At 37.0% G+C, this 18723-nt stretch overlaps 1 protein-coding gene across 1 annotated transcript; it reads left to right on the top strand.

The window, feature by feature from the left end:
• On the top strand, positions 1273-17713 carry LOC109819587 (T-complex protein 1 subunit zeta 1). The gene is made up of 15 exons (XM_020385353.1): positions 1273-1536; positions 1608-1671; positions 1751-1886; positions 11678-11829; positions 11937-11984; positions 13103-13195; positions 13369-13475; positions 14572-14686; positions 14831-14917; positions 15567-15771; positions 15903-15997; positions 16694-16762; positions 16839-16946; positions 17031-17149; positions 17390-17713. Exons 1-15 carry the CDS (start codon positions 1403-1405, stop codon positions 17463-17465), a joined length of 1608 nt encoding a protein of 535 aa, XP_020240942.1. The 5' UTR covers positions 1273-1402; the 3' UTR covers positions 17466-17713.

The following is an 18723-nucleotide window of genomic DNA, read 5'->3' as shown; positions in this document are numbered from 1 at the left end:
CACCCATCGCCGTCGTCGAGATCGAGATATAAACTGAAAATCATTCTTCTACATCTCAGTGATCTCTTTTCTTGTCATGTGATGTTCTTTTGCTCTTCTTCAAGCTTCCTTCTCATTCAATGTTGACTGCGATTATTCTTTAGAAAGCATATGTAATATTCAACCTCCCTTTCCTTTTCAACTTTATCTTTAATTTTGCTGGTTATGTTAGTGGATGATGCTTCAACGCTTGACCCTTGATAAAAATTATGTTCCAAATTTCAAGTTCTCTTCAGAGGCAAGAATTGTGATAAAACTTTTCCTATGCCTTTTCCATTTTTGATTGTGATAAAAATTATGTTCCAAATTATGTTCCAATTTTGTTGGTTATGTTAGTTGTCGTCACTCGTCATTTGTTTTATCTTTAACAGTTTGAACTCTGGACATTAAGTATGATGCATATGTATTAGGATCCGAATCATCATGGGTTGAAAACAATTTCATTATATCAGTATTTAATGCTTCATAATTTTCTACTTTATTGATATCTTTTTTTCTTTAACACAGTTTGTTGTTTGATAAGAAGTTTGATGCAGTTAGAACCGAACAAACCGAACCGAACCACACCGAACCGACTTGTAACAGTTCAGTTCGGTTTTGAATTATAGGTGGTTCGGTTCAGTTGTTCAAATTTTGGTAAAAACCAAACCAAACCAACTGTTGCACACCCCTACCGACGATGATTTTTGCCTTAAATCATCACGTGATCCCACACGACCCTTTTTTTTAATGATTTCGAAGCTTCTGAACCCCAATTTGAGTCCAAACTTAAAGTGAGCCCAAATTTCAAAATTTGATCCACTCAAAAAGATACCAACTAACTTTGCCACATTGGTAATCTCTTCCACATCAGTGTTTGAAAGTGTAGAGAGAAAAATCACATGTGGTCGCGTGATGATTTGACGCCAAAATCATTCTTGACGTGAGCAATGTGACTTGGTTGGAGAAAATTGATCCATTTTAATAGCTTATTGTAGCCGAAGCTAATAAAAAATACTCTGTTGTCATACAAACCTTTGAATTGGTAGTGAAGCTTTGATCTATTTTATTAACTTTTTTTTTCCCTTTAATTTTGATATCTTTTGCCTGTTTAAGATCCCATAGAGAGAAATAGATTGTAGGGGTGAAGCGGCAAATGCCCACTTCAAACGGATCCAACCCGTTTTTGTTTTGGTCATGGACCTGGACCCGACCCGCTAAGAATTCCAGCCCTAGTTTCTCTCCCCACTTCAAAAACGGTGCAGAAAGCTCGAGACTTTCCCACTTCTCTCCAAAACCCCATTCGAAAGCCTACACTCTCCTCCTCCGATTCAAACCCTAATCTTAAAACCTTGGATCCTCAAGCGAAGATCGACGAACAAAAATGTCGATTCGAGTGCTAAACCCTAACGCCGAGGTCCTCAATAAGTCCTCGGCGTTGCACATGAACATCAACGCCGCCAAAGGCCTTCAAGATGTGCTCAAGACCAATCTCGGCCCCAAAGGAACCATCAAAATGTAAGCTTTCTTTTATTTTTTTTCTTTGATTTTTGTACGTTTTTTTCTTGTTTTGATCTTGGTTTTGGTAGGCTTGTTGGTGGAGCTGGAGATATTAAGCTTACTAAGGACGGGAACACGCTGTTGAAGGAAATGGTAGTGGATCTTTGAATCACTTGTGAAGTTTTGATCTTTTTGAGACTGTGAGACTTAATTTGGACCGGTTTTTTAACAGCAAATTCAAAACCCTACGGCTATTATGATTGCGAGGACGGCGGTGGCTCAAGATGATGCAAGTGGGGATGGGACGACGTCAACTGTGTTGTTTATTGGGGAGTTGATGAAGCAATCTGAGAGATGTATTGATGAAGGTAACTCTAAATTTAGTTGGAGTTAATATATTTAGATAGTACAAGCAACTTAACTTCGATCTATTCTAGGATGGGATGAAAAAAATGAATTTGTTGCTGTTAGTGAGTGATTCTGTGACTGAGATTTTAGTGTAAGCAATGATTTTGGAAGTCAAGGGAGCATTTTCCTTATGAAACTTAGTCTAATGCATTTATAGTGATGGTAATACTGATAGCAAGTTTGTAGTTGAAGTGGCCTGATCAATTGACCAATTTCCAATATGTGCAAAGGATACTCATCACGTGTGTCATTCTGTAATGGGTTGTTTTGTCTGTGCTGGTCAATTTGCATACTTTTTTAGTTAGTGCAAATGCTAAATTATTAACTAGTAGTTATTTTATTTGATATACAAGAATAAATTATAGTGGTCAAAGCCAATTATAAAAAATGCGCTTGTGCAATATTCCAAGTTTTACCTGTTTATATCATGGCTATTGTTTAATCATGTTTGAGGAACTAATAAGCGAATATTGGTCCTCTCGACAACTCTCTGCTCTCATTTGAGGTTTACAACTCACCTTATCCTTTGGACCTTATCCTTTGGATAGGGTGATTGGTGTCTTCTAGGGTATCCTAACCCTTTGAAGTCCGGTGCAATTGGTGTAATAGCCATGGCGGAGGAACTAGAGGCGATGTGGCAGGGGCTTAAGTTAACGGTTGTGGAAGAGGAAGTAGTGAATTAAATCTCATGATCTTCTCGCTGCAGATGAATCAAGGGATTTGTATCTGGTGGGTCGATTATGTTCGATGAAGGCGGAGAATCTACAAGCTTTTACACGTGATGAAACGGATCTGGAGGCTTGAAGGGATCTGGTGATAAAAGAGATTGGCTTTAGTTGTTTTTTTCGCTTTGTTTGTCTAAAAAATCAGACGTTATGAGAATCATGTTGGGAAGTCCATGGTCTTTTGATAGACAAACATTGGTTTTGCAATCGGTGGAAGAAGGATGTAAGTTAAGAGATTTGCAAATTAACTTTGTGCCAATATGGGTGCAGATCTCAGGTCTACTGCTCTTGCGTTTGTCATCGCAGATGGTGAAGGATATCAGTGAAAGAAGGGGGAGAAAGATTGGGAAGGGAGGTAGAAGACGGTGGGGACAAGCAGATCTTGGGGCATGTCATTCGGATCTGGGTGTTAGTGGATGTAACAAAACCACTGTGTAGGGGTTCAAAGTTAGCAGTCGAGCATGGTGAACCATTCTGCGTAGCATTTCAATATGAAAGACACTCAAATCTTTGCTATGTATGCCATGTTCTAAACCACAGTGAAAGGGATTGTGAAGCTATGCTTTGATCAAAGATGAAGGGTGAAAAAATAGAGTACGAATATGGGGATTGGATTAGAGTGGGAAATATGGGTCGTCGAGCCAAAGGAGGGAGCGGTGGAGAAGTGAGAAGTGGAAAACAAGAGCTTTCTAATAGTGAAGGTCGGATGGCTGATCGAAATCGGAAGAAAGGATGTCGGAAAGCGGCGATCAAAGATGAGGAATCAAGCAAAAATATGGAAAGCACGAAATCAAAGGACCAATCTGGTAAACACCAAGACTTGTGTGACAACAATGGAAGTGCTGAAATTTTGCAACAAAATAAAAATTATAAGAAACATCATGATTTGTGTTAAGAAAGAATCATGGGATTTGATATGATACAAAATTTTAGGAAATTGGATGTATGCAAATCAGAATGAATTGTGGGCCAGTAGTGTCAAAGCAAGATGGGGAGGATTTGTTTGAGACAACAAATGCTGATAATGTAACTCAAGCTAAGGCCTATAATAAAATAGATAATGGGGTGAGCAAATGGAAATGTCTACATTGTCAAGCTTTGGAGTTTACATGGAACAAGCTATTAACGATCCACACAATAAAGTTGGGCACAAGGAAGATGAGCCATTCTGAAGAAAGGAATGTGGGCTAAAAGGAGAGGAAGGAGTCTGTGCTTCAAGATATGGATATAAATGTGCAATCGGAGTTATCAGCGGTGGCTGGAAAACAGGGCCTCCAAATGTAATGAGCATCATAGCTTGGAATTGTCAAGAGCTTGGGAACCCTTGGACAGTTCATGCTATGAGATGCTGTAAAAACTAAAATTCCTCGGATGGTCTTTCTATTTCAAACATGTCTCATGGCGCGTGAAATGACGGCTGTCTGTTTAAAGTTGGGTTTTACTAATTGTTGTGCGGTAGATTGTGCTGAAAAAGGAGGTGGTTTCGCAATGTTGTGGCAAGAGGGTAACGAATTCTCAGTAGAAATCAAGGGATACACAAGTAGCTTCATTGATACATGGGTGTAAAGTGATTTTGGTGGTTGTGAAGTGGAGACTAATCGGCTTCTATGGACACCTTATAACACAACGAAGATCAAAATCTTGGCAACTACTACGAGGCTTGAAACATTAGAACTCTCTACCATGGGCTTGTATTGGTGATTATAACGAGATTGTAAACTACAAGGGAAAGGTAGGAAGTTGTGCAAGATCAATAAGTCAAGATGACAATATTTGAAAAGTGGTGGATGAGTGCGGGGTACATGATATAAGTTTTATCGGGCCAACATTCACATAGAATCAACGTGTGCAGGCGGTGTGTATGTACAAGAGGCTTAATTATGGTTTGGCATTGTAGGATTGGATGACGATTTTTCTAAATGCGAAAGTTAGTCATGTTGTTTCAATGTTTCCTCTTCGGACCATTGACAGCTTGTACTTCATTTGATAAAGCGCTTAAAAAGGCGAGTTAAGACGAAGAAAATATTTTGTTTAGGTGGTTCATGCCAGGAAGATTCTTTAGGGCTCCGGATCAAAAAATGTGGGGAAGTTTTATCTGATTGGAATAAGTTGTTTGGCAATGTACAAAAGCTAATAAGGGAGAAGAAAGATAGTTTAAAAAGGGTCATGAGACATACTAGAATGTTGAGAGTAATTAGAGAGATTCAAGAACTAAAACGTGAGATAAACTCTCACTTGGCGGAGGAAACAATGTGGAAGCAGAGGTCTCGAGCGGAGTGATTAAAGTTAGGAGATGAAAATACATCCTACTTTCATAAAAAGGCATCACAACGAAGAAGTCAAATAAGATAGGTAAACTAGAAGACAACAATGGCCATTAGAGTGAAGTAGCAGAACATATTCTAACCTCATATTTTGATGGCATTTACACCTCCATTGGACCACGTTGTATGAGGGGGTCTTGCAGCAGTGGAACCGAAGGAGACCGATGAAATGTGCTACAATATGGGTACTAAGGTTTTAAATATCGGATGTCAGGTTCATGTCGCTCGGCCAAAATTCATGTCGGATAGCGGAAATCGGGGATATATCGGGGGACATGAAAAAAATATCGGATTACCATATCGGATAGGTTGATATAATATCATAAATGGAATCTTCACATACTTGATAATTATATTGTCTAAACATATGAAAAAGTACATATGAGAAGGTCTTCATTTTCACTAGCAACCACCAAGTTTTTGCTTTTGCATAGAAAACCAAATAGACACTAGAACAGCTTAACTGCATATGTTTAGACAATTCTTATTAAAGTATAATAATTATCCAGAATATAAAAATTACTAATACAATTCTTTATACACAACTTTATTTATTAATGTAAAGATTTATTAATTGTTCAATTTAAGAATTTATGTTATTATAAAAGTCACTTCATAATTTTACACTCAAAGAAAAAGATTACAAAAAAAATGTTCACATACAAAGCGCGTGCATTATACTAGTAGGAACAAAAAGAAAATTCTACTGAAATTAAAAATTAAACTCGTAATTGCTATTCTAAACTACTTAACTGCATCGACTAACAATTGCAGGATTTTTATTATATATCTGTCATTTCTTCAAACAAGAAACTAGTAAAACCGAAGTATATGTGCACCTAATACAAATAAATTCATGTGTTCTTATAGCCTTCCATTATAAAGAAAACACATGGGTGTTAGCAATAGAAATTAAGGCATTATATTGTGATTTTGTAGTAAGATATTATTTATCATGATATTTTTCAAGTGAATTCTAAAAATATGTTCTTTCATGCTTGATTATGTATTTTGAAAAATTATGTGGGCGGTGTGCGCCTCGCATCACTCGGACGCGCGCATCGCGTTGCGCCTTGCGCATGTGCGCGTAAAGATGTTCTGCGCCCCGCATTGCGCCTCACGCATTAAAAGCACAGGTTTCCTATAACAGTAGCCGAGTGGAATCAGAGAGCAGCGAGACTTGTGCTTGGTTTTTGGAATGTTTCAAAGAAGCTATGAATGTTTCAATGGGTCCATGTGTAGAAGTTGACGGTGGGTTCAGAAGGATTCAGCTGGGAAAATCAACTATTAAAATGACTGATATAAGGTAAAAAGTCTCAACTATTAAAATGACTGATATAAGGAAAAAGTCTCAAGTTAAAAGAGGAGAAATCACAGCCCCTTCAAGATATAAGGTAACTGATGGGAAGCAGGGCGGGGCCTCGACCTGGAGGTTAGGGATCGTCGATGATGTGGCAGAATGGGGATAAATTCCATGATGAAGAAGAAGGCTACCCCCTATGAATAGTACGGATCTCGAGGAAGCAGCCAACAGTGTTCATCAAGGTTTTAAATATCGGATGTCGGGTTCATGTCGCTCGGCCAAAATTCATGTCGGATAGCGGAAATCGGGGATATATCGGGGGACATGAAAAAAATATCGGATTACCATATCGGATAGGTTGATATAATATCATAAATGGAATCTTCACATACTTGATAATTATATTGTCTAAACATATGAAAAAGTACATATGAGAAGGTCTTCATTTTCACTAGCAACCACCAAGTTTTTGCTTTTGCATAGAAAACCAAATAGACACTAGAACAGCTTAACTGCATATGTTTAGACAATTCTTATTAAAGTATAATAATTATCCAGAATATAAAAATTACTAATACAATTCTTTATACACAACTTTATTTATTAATGTAAAGATTTATTAATTGTTCAATTTAAGAATTTATGTTATTATAAAAGTCACTTCATAATTTTACACTCAAAGAAAAAGATTACAAAAAAAATGTTCACATACAAAGCGCGTGCATTATACTAGTAGGAACAAAAAGAAAATTCTACTGAAATTAAAAATTAAACTCGTAATTGCTATTCTAAACTACTTAACTGCATCGACTAACAATTGCAGGATTTTTATTATATATCTGTCATTTCTCCAAACAAGAAACTAGTAAAACCGAAGTATATGTGCACCTAATACAAATAAATTCATGTGTTCTTATAGCCTTCCATTATAAAGAAAACACATGCAATAACAAGTAATTAAAACCTACAACAAGCACCCATATGGGTAGTGGATGGGAAACAATGTGAAACTTTACATAAATAGAAGGTGAAAGAAATTGCAAATCATATGATTTCACCATGTCAATGTGAAACCGATATTTCTGAATTTTGGCCGATATATGATGATCGAAATGTCGCCCGATATATCCGTTATTTTTCGACATGTCCCCGACATGACCTCAAAAACGTCATACGCATTAAATTCAACAATTTCGTGGCTGCTAGGTTCCGAATCCGCAATATCGGCCGCCATGTCCGACATGGCGGCTGATATTTAAAACACTGATGGGTACTGAATTCTCACTGAAGGAAATTACGTAAGCTCTCAAACAAATGAATCTTACGGAAGCACTTGGTCCGGACGGTATGCCTTCTCCCCTTCTTCATAAATATTGGTAAGTCTTTGAAGTGTCAAAGACTATTCTAGCTTGTTTGCGGTCAGGTCATATAGCGTCTGAATTGAACCACACGAATATTGCCCTCATTCCTAAAAAGAATAATACGGAGCAGGCGTCAGAATTTAGACTAATCAGTTTGTGCAATGTAGTTTATTAATTAATTTCAAAGGTGTTAGCAAACTAACTAAACTCCATCTCACCGAATATAATCTTTGAATGTCAAAATGCTTTTGTTCCTGGCTGTTTGATTACAAATAATATTTTGGTGGTGTTTGAATTGATGCGTGCGATAAAGATGAAAGAGAACTCTAAAAGAGGCATCATGGCATTTAAATTGGATATGGGCAAAGCATAAGATCGAGTAGAATGAGATTTTTTTGGAGAAAATAATGATTCGTATGAGGTTCTTTAATAAGGGGGTATCACTAATGATGTGCATCCGTTCGATATCATACTCCGTCATGCTTAATGGTTTACCTTTGGAGAGACGACTTATAACAAAGGGCTTGCTCTAGGGTGATCCTTTCTGCTCTTATCCGTTTATCTTATGCGCAGAGGGGTTCTATTCTCTTCTCAAACAAGCGAAATTGAATAGGTTATTACATGGGGTCTCGGCTTGTCGCAGTGGTCATTGTATTTCCCATTTATTTTTTGCAGAGACAATTTGGTTTTTGCTAGGGCTACGGAAGAGGGGAGTGATAAAATTCTGGAAATAATTCACTTGTATAAAGAAGCATCTAGTCAGCTTTGTGAAGTTGAGAAAATCATCACTTCTTATCTTTCCTGCGATTAATGCATTAGTGAAACAAAGGTTATTGGACAGGTTTGAAGTGGATGTTGTTTGATTGCATGATAAATACTTGGGCTTACCGACAATGATTGGTCATTCGAAGAAACATATTCTTAGCATTCTAAAAGATAGCACGTGGAAAGAATTAGAGGTTGGAAAGAGAAATTGTTATCTTGTGCAAGAGGTTCTTCTTAAAGCGGTTGGGCAAGCAATTCCTACATATGCAATGTCATGCTTTGTGGTGCCTAAAACCATTTGTAAAGTGTTTAATGCAATCTTAAATAGCTTCTGGTGGGGAGGAAGTTAGAATGAAAAGAAAATGCACTGTCTTTCAAGGGCACGAATGTTTGTACTAAAGATGCAAGGGGGAATGAGTTTTTGAGATCTTCAAGCCTTTTACTTGGCTCTTTTGTCCAAGAAATGTTGGAGAATGCTCACTGACCAAATTAGCCTTCTCATCAAGCTTTATAAAGCAAAATATTTCCTTAGAGTCTCCTTTTTGATGCTTCTATTGGTATAGATCTAGTGTTTTAAAATGCCTTCGCCTAACCTGCCTAGGTGTATGCCTAGGCCTCCGTCCGTGGTATCTTGACTGCCTACCTAGCGCCTAGTGCCTAGGCGGTACCTAGAAGAGGTGATTTGCCTACATGTATTGTACCCTTTACACATTGATCATGCTTCCCTTCATTGCAGTTTCCAAATCCTCTAACTTCCTTCAAACTCCAACTATGAACACCTCCTTTACCTCTCCCGACCTTAAACAAAACATCGTCCACCACCATTTAAGAAATCTGCCTAGGTATCAGTTCAACGCCTAAGCTTTCTATAATATTGACATTTACTATTAGTAATTATAACTATAAAAAATAGGAAAACGTCTAGGACTTGCTTAGGCTTACGCCTAGATGCCTAGGCTCTAGGCATCGGGTCCAATGCCTAGGCCACCAAGCGGTTTTCGTGACTTTGTATAGATCCATCATATACTTGGAGAAGCATGTAGAGCTATGGAGGTACCGAGAAGAGGTGTTTGATGGCATGTGGGTGATGGAGCGAGCAACAACATATGGCGCTTTAAATGGCTTCCAAGGTCTTGGTCCTTCAAAAACAATATCTCAATCTAAGATGTGCCCAATGCTACTGGGTTGGAATTGATTGATCCGCCTACATCAAAATGCAGTAAGACTAACATACAATTTGTTTGTTCCTTTTGAGGCAGAGATGGTTCAAAATATCCCTCTCAGTTTCAGTCCACGATTACCACCTGATATATTAGTATGTCATTGGGAGAATAAGGGTGAATATTCAGTGCGAAGCGCATACCAGGTTGCACTCAAGTTCTTAAATGAGTAAAATAGTCTACACGAAGTGCCGAAGTGGGTTCATCATTGGAGGATATGACCCGGAGTTGGTGGAGAATGGTATGGGGTAGTGAGGTTCCAAATAAGATTAAATATTTTATTTGGAGAGCTTGTAGAGAGGTGCTTTCTTTTCGTGCAAATCGTGCGAGAAGGCATGTCTCTGGAGTCTGGAGGTGCTTATTGTTGTAGGCGTGGTTTGATTGCGAAACTATCGTCCATGCACTCTTTAAATACTATCGTGCACGGGAGGTGTGGAGGTTAGTGCTTAATCAAGTCCAATTAAGTGCAAATCAATGCCAAGATGGAGAATTTTTGCAATGGTTAATGGACTGGATAAATAACGGGCTTAAGGACAAGGTGGAGCATATTTTTGTCACGCTATGGGTTGTATGGGGAGATCACAGTGCTTATATGCATGGTGACGAGACAAGAATGTCGAGTAGCTCTGTGTAGTTTGTGACAACTTTTTTGCATGAATACAAAATTGCCCAAGGGAGAGATACTGATGTCAGGAAGGGGGTTAGCAAGGAAATCAAGTGGAAGCCCCCAAATGTAGGGACGCTGAAATCAATGTTGACGGTGCATGCTTCATGAACACCATTTTCATGGATTTGGAGCAGTTATACAGGGTGAAAATGCAGAGGTTTTTGCTTCAATGTCTGAAAGAAGAAATGGGTTACTATCTCTAATGGCTGTCGGAGCTATGGCAATAAGAAGGGGAATACAATTAGCAGAGGAAATGGGCTTTGTGAATGTTGTTGTAGAAACTGACAATGAAGGGCTAATTATTGATCTTCTTGATCACAAAGGCAAACGATCTGAAGTTGGTGATCTTCTTGACGACATTCCAATGATGCAGGTTTCATTCTGTATGCTTCTTTTTTCTCATGTAAAAAGAGCTGGGAATAGTGTTGCTGATGCCCTTGCAAAAATGGCTATAACTTTTTTCCGAATGTATTATTGGATTGAGGAAGTACCTCCAGCAGTACAACCTCTTGTCCAAGCTGATGCTTCGAGTGCTAAGTAAAGTGCGATTAAGGCGTTTCTGATAATAATAGTAATAACAACTTTTGAAACCATCCACTTTGGCTTCACTGTTAAATGCAATTTACATGGCTTGTGACTCTTTATTCCATGGTCGATCCTAGATGAAGTTGATTGCAGAGTTGTTTAGGTTCGAAAGAAACATCTGAGATTGATACTTGTAGACGTGATGGATGATTGATGGTTATGTATTAACATATGTTAACAAAAACAACTCTATGGGGATTGTAGGTTATGTGCAAGGAAATTGCACATGGTTAAATGATTATTAAAGTTGACCGGATTTAGGTGGTTTGGGATTTCATTCTGTTGGGAAATTCTTGATATCCTCATAGTTGGATCATATGAACCAAATGATAGCAAGTGGATCTGACAAAGGTGAAGATGTCTAAAGTAGAACTGGTGAAGAGAAGGAATTCCTATTAAAGTTTCATGCTTTTGGCATAATATAAGTGGTACATATTTTTTGTGGTCTTTATAACTCTATAGGTATTGCTAATAGTTTTGCATGGATCACTTGTTTTTATCTTTAATCTTATAATGAACTGTTGGCTTAATGAAAGCAATGAGGCCAAATGGCATGACAATCTCTACTTATTAATATAGAGCTCAATTAGTTGTCGTAATTTACTGATTCGTAACTAATACAGTATGTCCTGAATGCAAGCCACCATAGATATGCTCAAGTATTCAATGTAAAGGAATCTCCCTCTGTAATATACTCATTATTCAAATTATGTTTTAGTCCTTTTAGTTATTAACATTTCTTTCATAACTTGAAATTTTCATTTTTGAATTAGTAATATTTTGGGGTGAACTTTGTTTTAGGGATGCATCCACGTGTATTGGTGGATGGATTTGATATAGCTAAGAGGGCAACGCTGGAATTTCTTGAGAAGTTCAAAACACCTGTTGTGATGGGTGATGCGCCTGATAAAGAGATACTGAAGATGGTTGCCAGAACGACTCTTAGGACAAAGGTATTTATTCTCTTTTCCTGCATCACCATGTATTTTCTTATAAGTAGTTTTTGTCCGGGATTTTATGTTAATTGATCTATACTGTAAATTGTTTCTTTTTCTTGTAGTTGTATGAAGCGCTAGCTGACCAGTTGACTGATATTGCGGTTAATGCTGTAAGTACATATTTTTTGTATTTATTGTGAGTTCATTTGTCTTAATATATTTTTGCAAGCTTTATAATGCTGTAGGTCGTTCTATCTTTCTGGGAGCAAGCATTTTTTATCAAGAGTTTTCTTTTGTTTTTACGTACTCTTTTAAGATTTGGGAGCAACTCATATTAGTTTTTCTCATGTGAAAAATCATTCTCTCTTTCCTATTCTATCCTAATTTTGGGTTCCTCAGTTTGCAATGTAAATGTTTCCATTTTTCTTACAAGAGCATATCTACTAGAATAAAGCTAATTTTATCATATAGACGTATCTTAACATATTCATTGTGTTGCTGAGGACAATATTTAATATAATATGCTATGACAAATTATGTCAGATGCGCATAGAACAATAGTGCCAATACATCTGTACACATTGCATGTTCATAACCAGAAGTTCATGCTCAGAAAAGAGCTATTCAACATTTCATTACTTTATGGTACATCATGTTAGAATCTAATAAATGATGTCCCAGTAACTTGAGGATGATTTCGTAACCTTAATGGCTCATAATAAAAACGTACAGTAAATAGTTTATAAAGCTGAAACCCAATAATAATAGTACTTGACAGAGAACAGCATTGGCTCTTTATTAAAACATATACCAAATTATAAATCTGCAACCCAATGGTTGAAAGTACAATTTCTGGTAATAATCATGTGATGCTTGTATTTCCTCTTTTTATTAGCTAGAAAGTACTTACCCTTCTTTTTGTGCTTTCATGCATTGATAATCTCTTCGATGGGTTGCCACCATTTTCATTTTGTTGTATTATTGAGGTCTATATCTTCGCTTTACATGCGCGATCATTCTTTTTTCATGTACATTTAAGCTTCATTTTAAGTTTTCCAATGTGGGGATACTGAGGATATCTGTTCACTATTGATATCACTGAAATTTTCTTATTACTCATAAAGTTAGATATTCCCTTGCTCTTGGTTATATTGCACTTTTCATAATAATAAATCAATAGTCGTTGGTTTCTGTCCAGCTATATGGTTGTTCAGTTATATGGTTGTTTATGTACTATATGCATCTATTTAAATGAATATCTTATAAAGTATGTCTTTTGGATGGTCAGGTGCTCTGCATCCGCAAGCCTGATGAACCGATCGATTTGTTTATGGTGGAAATAATGCATATGCGACATAAGTTTGATGTTGACACTAGATTGGTATGTTTATTAGCTTCTCTTTTTAGATTAGCTTTCTTTTCGACTTTACCGTCTATTTATTATTTATTGAAACTTAGTTTAACTGACATGTTCGTTGCATAAGCATATTCGTGTTCTTCCAAAATTAAGCGTGTAGTTGAGTCTTCTAAAAGGCATATCTTGTTTTCTTGAAGGTTGAAGGTCTTGTCCTTGATCATGGCTCTCGACACCCTGATATGAAGCGGAGGGTAGAAAACTGTTATATCTTGACATGTAATGTGTCTTTGGAGTATGATAAAAGGTACCCACAATTTGATTTAATATACATAAGGGGCATAGGAGAATGGAAGCATTTTATATATTAGTGCTGTCTGACTTGTTTCCTTGACCTTTTAGTTCAATTTAAATTTAATTAATTAATTTGAATTCTACGTTTGTTTTCCACTAATTGTGAAAGTTTGATTGCTAATTTGATTCTGTTTGTCATATGCTTATAAGTAAAATTGCTTGTGTAGGCGATTGTTGAGAAATGATATTATTACAATGCCTTTGCCTTTTTAAATGATTTTATGTTATTACCTGTTATAGCTGAGGCAACAGGATCCAGTGAGCGTGATTGCTAATTCATCGAACTGGTCAAGATCCAACTGTCAATTTGTTATAGATCGTCGAAATCCAACCTGATCAAGCTTCTTAGTTTCTAACACAAGAATAGTTAATTTCGAGCTCCTGTTTCACACTTCTTCTTTTCTTTCGTATTGATGACACTTTCAGTCTGGATCGCGATGGTAACATTTCGATATTTGCTTTGAAACACTATATTAAGTAATTTGACTTAAGAAATATAATAAACGTTTGAATTTAAAATATTCTCACTCTATTCTTCTAATTTTTTTTCCAAACTATTTGTCTATTATTGTTATTTTATCCTTTTTAAATTCTATTCCATCGTGGTTGGATTTTTTACCCTTGTTTTTTTACCCTTCTAGTGCAAGAGCTCTAAACCCCACCCCACCCCCACCCCCAACCCCCCCAAAAATAAATAAATAAACCTGGTGGTGGCAAGGATTAGGAACACACCTGTAAATTGAATTTTAAACTTGCATGTGCATGGGAGGCTGAACTGTTTGTCAGTTGCATATTTTCTTGACCATTATACACAGACTATTGTTTCATTCTCTAGCATTGGCCATTGCCTTTACTGATTTAATCTGGACATGTATTACTGTGATAAAGTAAATTTTGTACTTGTATCTAGAACTGCTATTCCAAAGTTTTTCATATTTTAGTTGAGATATTGTCCTCTTAATCACTGTTATTAGGATCATGCTAGGATTTTAAGATTTTATGTCTACTTGATTCTCTTTGTTACTGTTGAGAAATCTTTTTTATCTCAGTGAAATAAATGCCGGATTTTTCTACTCCAATGCCGAGCAGCGAGAAAAAATGGTTGCTGCTGAAAGGCGTCAAGTTGATGAGAGAGTTAACAAGATCATTGAGCTGAAAAATAAGGTAGAGGAGGTGTTGTACTTGTTTTATCAAGTATTTCACATTTGCGGATCCAAAATCTAGTATTTCACATTTGCAGATCCAAATTATAAAGTATTTCACATTTGCTTGTTCTGATCTTTCTTTTTTCTTTTTTTGTTTATGCAGGTTTGTGCTGGTACTGACAAAAACTTTGTTGTGATCAACCAGAAGGGGATTGATCCTCCATCTTTGGACCTTCTCGCAAGAGCAGGGGTTAGTGATGCCATCACATGATTTTCTATTATAATTTTATCTCGTGCTATCAATTTCTATTTACATTTGAAGATGTCGTCTCCATGTTGTAAATATGGGAGCCCCAATGCTATCAATTTCCATTTTCATTTGAAGATGTCGTCTCCACATTGTAAATATGGGAGCCCCAAAAGTCAGTTATTTCTCAAGTTTGTTATAGCAATGTACTTTCTGTACGGATATACTAATTATATACTAATTAAGATAAGAGTTAGTCTTGTTCATTTTAAATAACTATGCTTATTGTGATGTTTTGGTGGAATTTGGTGGAACGTACAAGAGTTGGCAGCTGAAGGTTTGGATATTTCGTGTTCCAACTCCTAGAGACTTTTGGGCTTTTTATTAGTGCATGAATAATTATAAACTTGGCTTGTATTAATAGAAAAAAACATCTCTTATTCTGTACTTTCAAAAAGTACTCCTTGGCCATGAGTACTACAACTATTATTCTCAGATTGTTTTCTATGTTTTGACACATGTCGACCTTAAGATGGCTCTTCTTTTCATTTGTTTATTTATGGATATATTTCTGAACCTTTTTCTGTCCTTATTCTCACCTAGAGGTTTAAGTTGTTTAGTGATTTACACCTCTTTTCACTGCAACTTGCAGATAGTTGCCCTCCGAAGAGCAAAGAGAAGAAATATGGAAAGGCTAGTTCTAGCATGTGGTGGGGAGGCTGTTAACTCGGTGGAGGGTCTGACTGAAGCATCTCTTGGATGGGCTGGACTTGTCTATGAGCATGTCCTTGGAGAAGAAAAGTACACCTTTGTGGAGAACGTGAAAAATCCTCATTCTTGTACAATCTTAATTAAAGGTATCCTTGAGTAATCTCTCAAAACCTGTTTCCTCTACACTTATTTATTCAGAGGTAGGATGGATTTGGGGCAGATTCTTCTAGAAATAAGGCAATTGAACTCACTCTCTTCATCATCTTATCTACTTCAGGACCAAATGATCATACCATTGCTCAAATCAAGGATGCCGTTCGTGATGGTCTTAGATCCGTGAAGAATACAATCGAAGATGAGGCAGTTGTCCTGGTGAGATTTACATCATCTAATATTCTTTTAGAGGGAGAAACCACTTTCATGTTTTTTGCTAGTTTTCGTGAATTGGACTCTATTTGGATTTCAGTATAATGAGTTGTTCTCTACTCTGGCTGACTTATATATGTAATCATGTGATGAGGTGCATTCTTGTATTTTAATCCACACACACTGAGTTGTGAGTCAATTATTGCCAGTATTATGTTAGCAAGAGACACTAGTATTTACCAAATTTTTTCGTGTCCTGATGCTGGGACACTTCGAGACAACACAATTGACATCCAGGACCTTGGACTCTCATACCTTGAATGTAATACAAGAAAGAAAAGATGATATTTTTGTAGCTGAACTGAAGAACAGAAAAGCTTAAATAGAATTTTTAGTATGGATCCATAAGGAAAAAATACGAAGAGTAGCAGCAAGTGTGAGATTATGCTGCAGGCATCAAAACTTTGTGCTATTTTTGTCTGTACAAGTTCCATGATAAAAACAAACAAGTAGTGCTAGATAGAGCCTATCCAGATACGCATGCGAACAAAGAAAGCTAAGAAATTATTCTTGTTTAGAAATTTCAAACCATCGATAATTGCACCACCAGATCATTTTTCTAAATCCGTGGTAACTCCAGATGCGTAAAATTATTGTCAATAATATTCTTAATTTATAAATTTCATTGGCTTGTGATTACAGGGTGCAGGGGCTTTTGAGGTTGCAGCGAGGCAGCATCTGATCAACAATGTAAAGAAAACTGTTCAAGGAGTAAGTTCTCAAGCCTCCCTCTCTCAACTAATTTCTTGCTCTTGAATCCTTATTTAAAACTCTCTTCTGCAATCAGCGTGCACAACTCGGTGTTGTAGCCTTTGCTGATGCGCTCCTTGTTATCCCTAAGACTCTGGCTGAAAATTCTGGCCTTGATACTCAGGATGTCATCATCTCTCTCACGGTAAATTTCTCCTCATTCTTAGACTATCTGCTTGTTAGTGACCCGGTGAAGTGAATAAACCAAGTATTTGGTTAATGTTATTAGGGCGAGCATGACAGAGGGAATGTTGTCGGTTTGAACCAGCAGACAGGAGAGCCAATTGACCCACAAATGGAGGGTATCTTTGACAACTACTCTGTGAAGCGGCAAATTATAAATTCTGGGTATGTAATTGTTGTTTCAATGAAATAAAGTCGTATGGGAGTTGCTCTGTAGAGAATCTTATTTGAATAAGAAAATTAGGAGCTGACCCATGCCCCAACAAAAACTTAAATGATTAACAACCATCAGCTTTAAAATTTGTGCTGTCTGATTTTCTATAGAGAGCTTTTTGTAGGATTTTCCCCTGTTCTGTTGCCTAAACTCTGCATGTACCTCTTATTAATTTGTGTGTAATATTGCAGGCCCGTTATTGCCTCCCAATTGTTGTTGGTGGATGAAGTGATCCGTGCTGGTCGCAACATGAGGAAACCAAGTTAAATCTTTTTTGTGTGAAACCGATGTTTTGGTCTCAGTTGTGATATGGTGGGTGTTTGCTTAATTTTTGACATGATCGATGTAAGAAATGGGCTGTGATGCTTTCATCAAATGTTTGTTATACTTTTGAAATGTTTTTATCCAGTGTTTGTTGAAGTTTAACTGAAGCTATTCTGTGCTTTCATTGAATCGTCAAGGTTTTGACCCTTGGGATTTGACTCGGTGGTTCCTGATGGTTCCTAGTTTGTTCATGATTGTGAGTATAGTGCAGCATCGTTTGTGCTTGATTATGACTTCCGTTATTGTTCCAGATAAAAAGTTTGTTTTATTCCAGCACCGCTAAGTGGTGGTTAAATCATGCACATATTATCTTTTTTATGCGTGTATGCATGTTTTTTATGCGTACCATTTAGGCGTGAAAAGACCGGAATGGCCTTGGGGCCTACGGAGAGTTGGTGCCCAGGATTCACCCCGCTTACCCGCCAACCTCATGTTGGGCCTACCCGATGTTGGTGTACCTACCCCCACAAGGCCCACATCCATCTCGTACGGACGCATGTTGAGAAAACATCCGGATCCAACTCAAAATTATGTGGATGGCATAAACAGGCAGAAGAAAATGCTTTTTTTTTTCTTCTTTCCGAAACGCAGAATATAAGCATGTTATTTCAAGAATTAAACCGAGGATAAACCCCGTGTAATTCTATTGTCGCAAATAGACGCTAGGGGTAATTTCCTTCTTACCCTTTTGATTCTCATGAGGTCTGTTTGTTAAAAAATAATTTTCTCCTTGTCTGATAATAACAATAGAACTAAAGGGGGTGATTCGCAATTTGCAAGGATGCAAAGGTCTATCCTTATTTGAATACGAAGTCTATCCAAAGTTTATACATTTTTTAACTTTGACAACATCATGGTGGTTTTCGACACTTTGATACGCTAGAGTTTTGATCACATTTCACTTTGATACTCTATTTATATCCACTATATTTTTCTACTAAAATTAGATTATGTGCTACACACAAGGATACATTTAGGCTAATTATACTTTTTTTTTCATGAAATATGATTCCCTCTCATTCAGGGGCGGAGTTAGCATGCAGAGGGTGGTGTCAAGTGACGACACCACCCTCAATCACACAATTAGTGAGCCATATGTGAGCTTTTAGAACAAAGTGACGCCCTAATTATTTGGATAGTATGCACTGACCCATCAATATTTGAAGGGTCTTACCTAAAAATAAAGTTACCTTGAGAACAT

This window comes from Asparagus officinalis, chromosome 8 (assembly GCF_001876935.1).
Source record: "Asparagus officinalis chromosome 8, Aspof.V1, whole genome shotgun sequence".
Classification (NCBI taxonomy): domain Eukaryota; kingdom Viridiplantae; phylum Streptophyta; class Magnoliopsida; order Asparagales; family Asparagaceae; genus Asparagus; species Asparagus officinalis.
This window is presented reverse-complemented; position numbering and strand designations above follow the sequence as displayed.

Coding starts and splice junctions, on each gene's coding strand:
- LOC109819587 (XM_020385353.1), top strand. CDS start 1,403: ATGTCGATTCGAGTGCTAAACCCTAACGCCGAGGTCCTCAATAAGTCC. Junction 1,672..1,750: donor ACACGCTGTTGAAGGAAATG/GTAGTGGATCTT, acceptor GTTTTTTAACAG/CAAATTCAAAACCCTACGGC. Junction 15,772..15,902: donor TTGTACAATCTTAATTAAAG/GTATCCTTGAGT, acceptor TATCTACTTCAG/GACCAAATGATCATACCATT.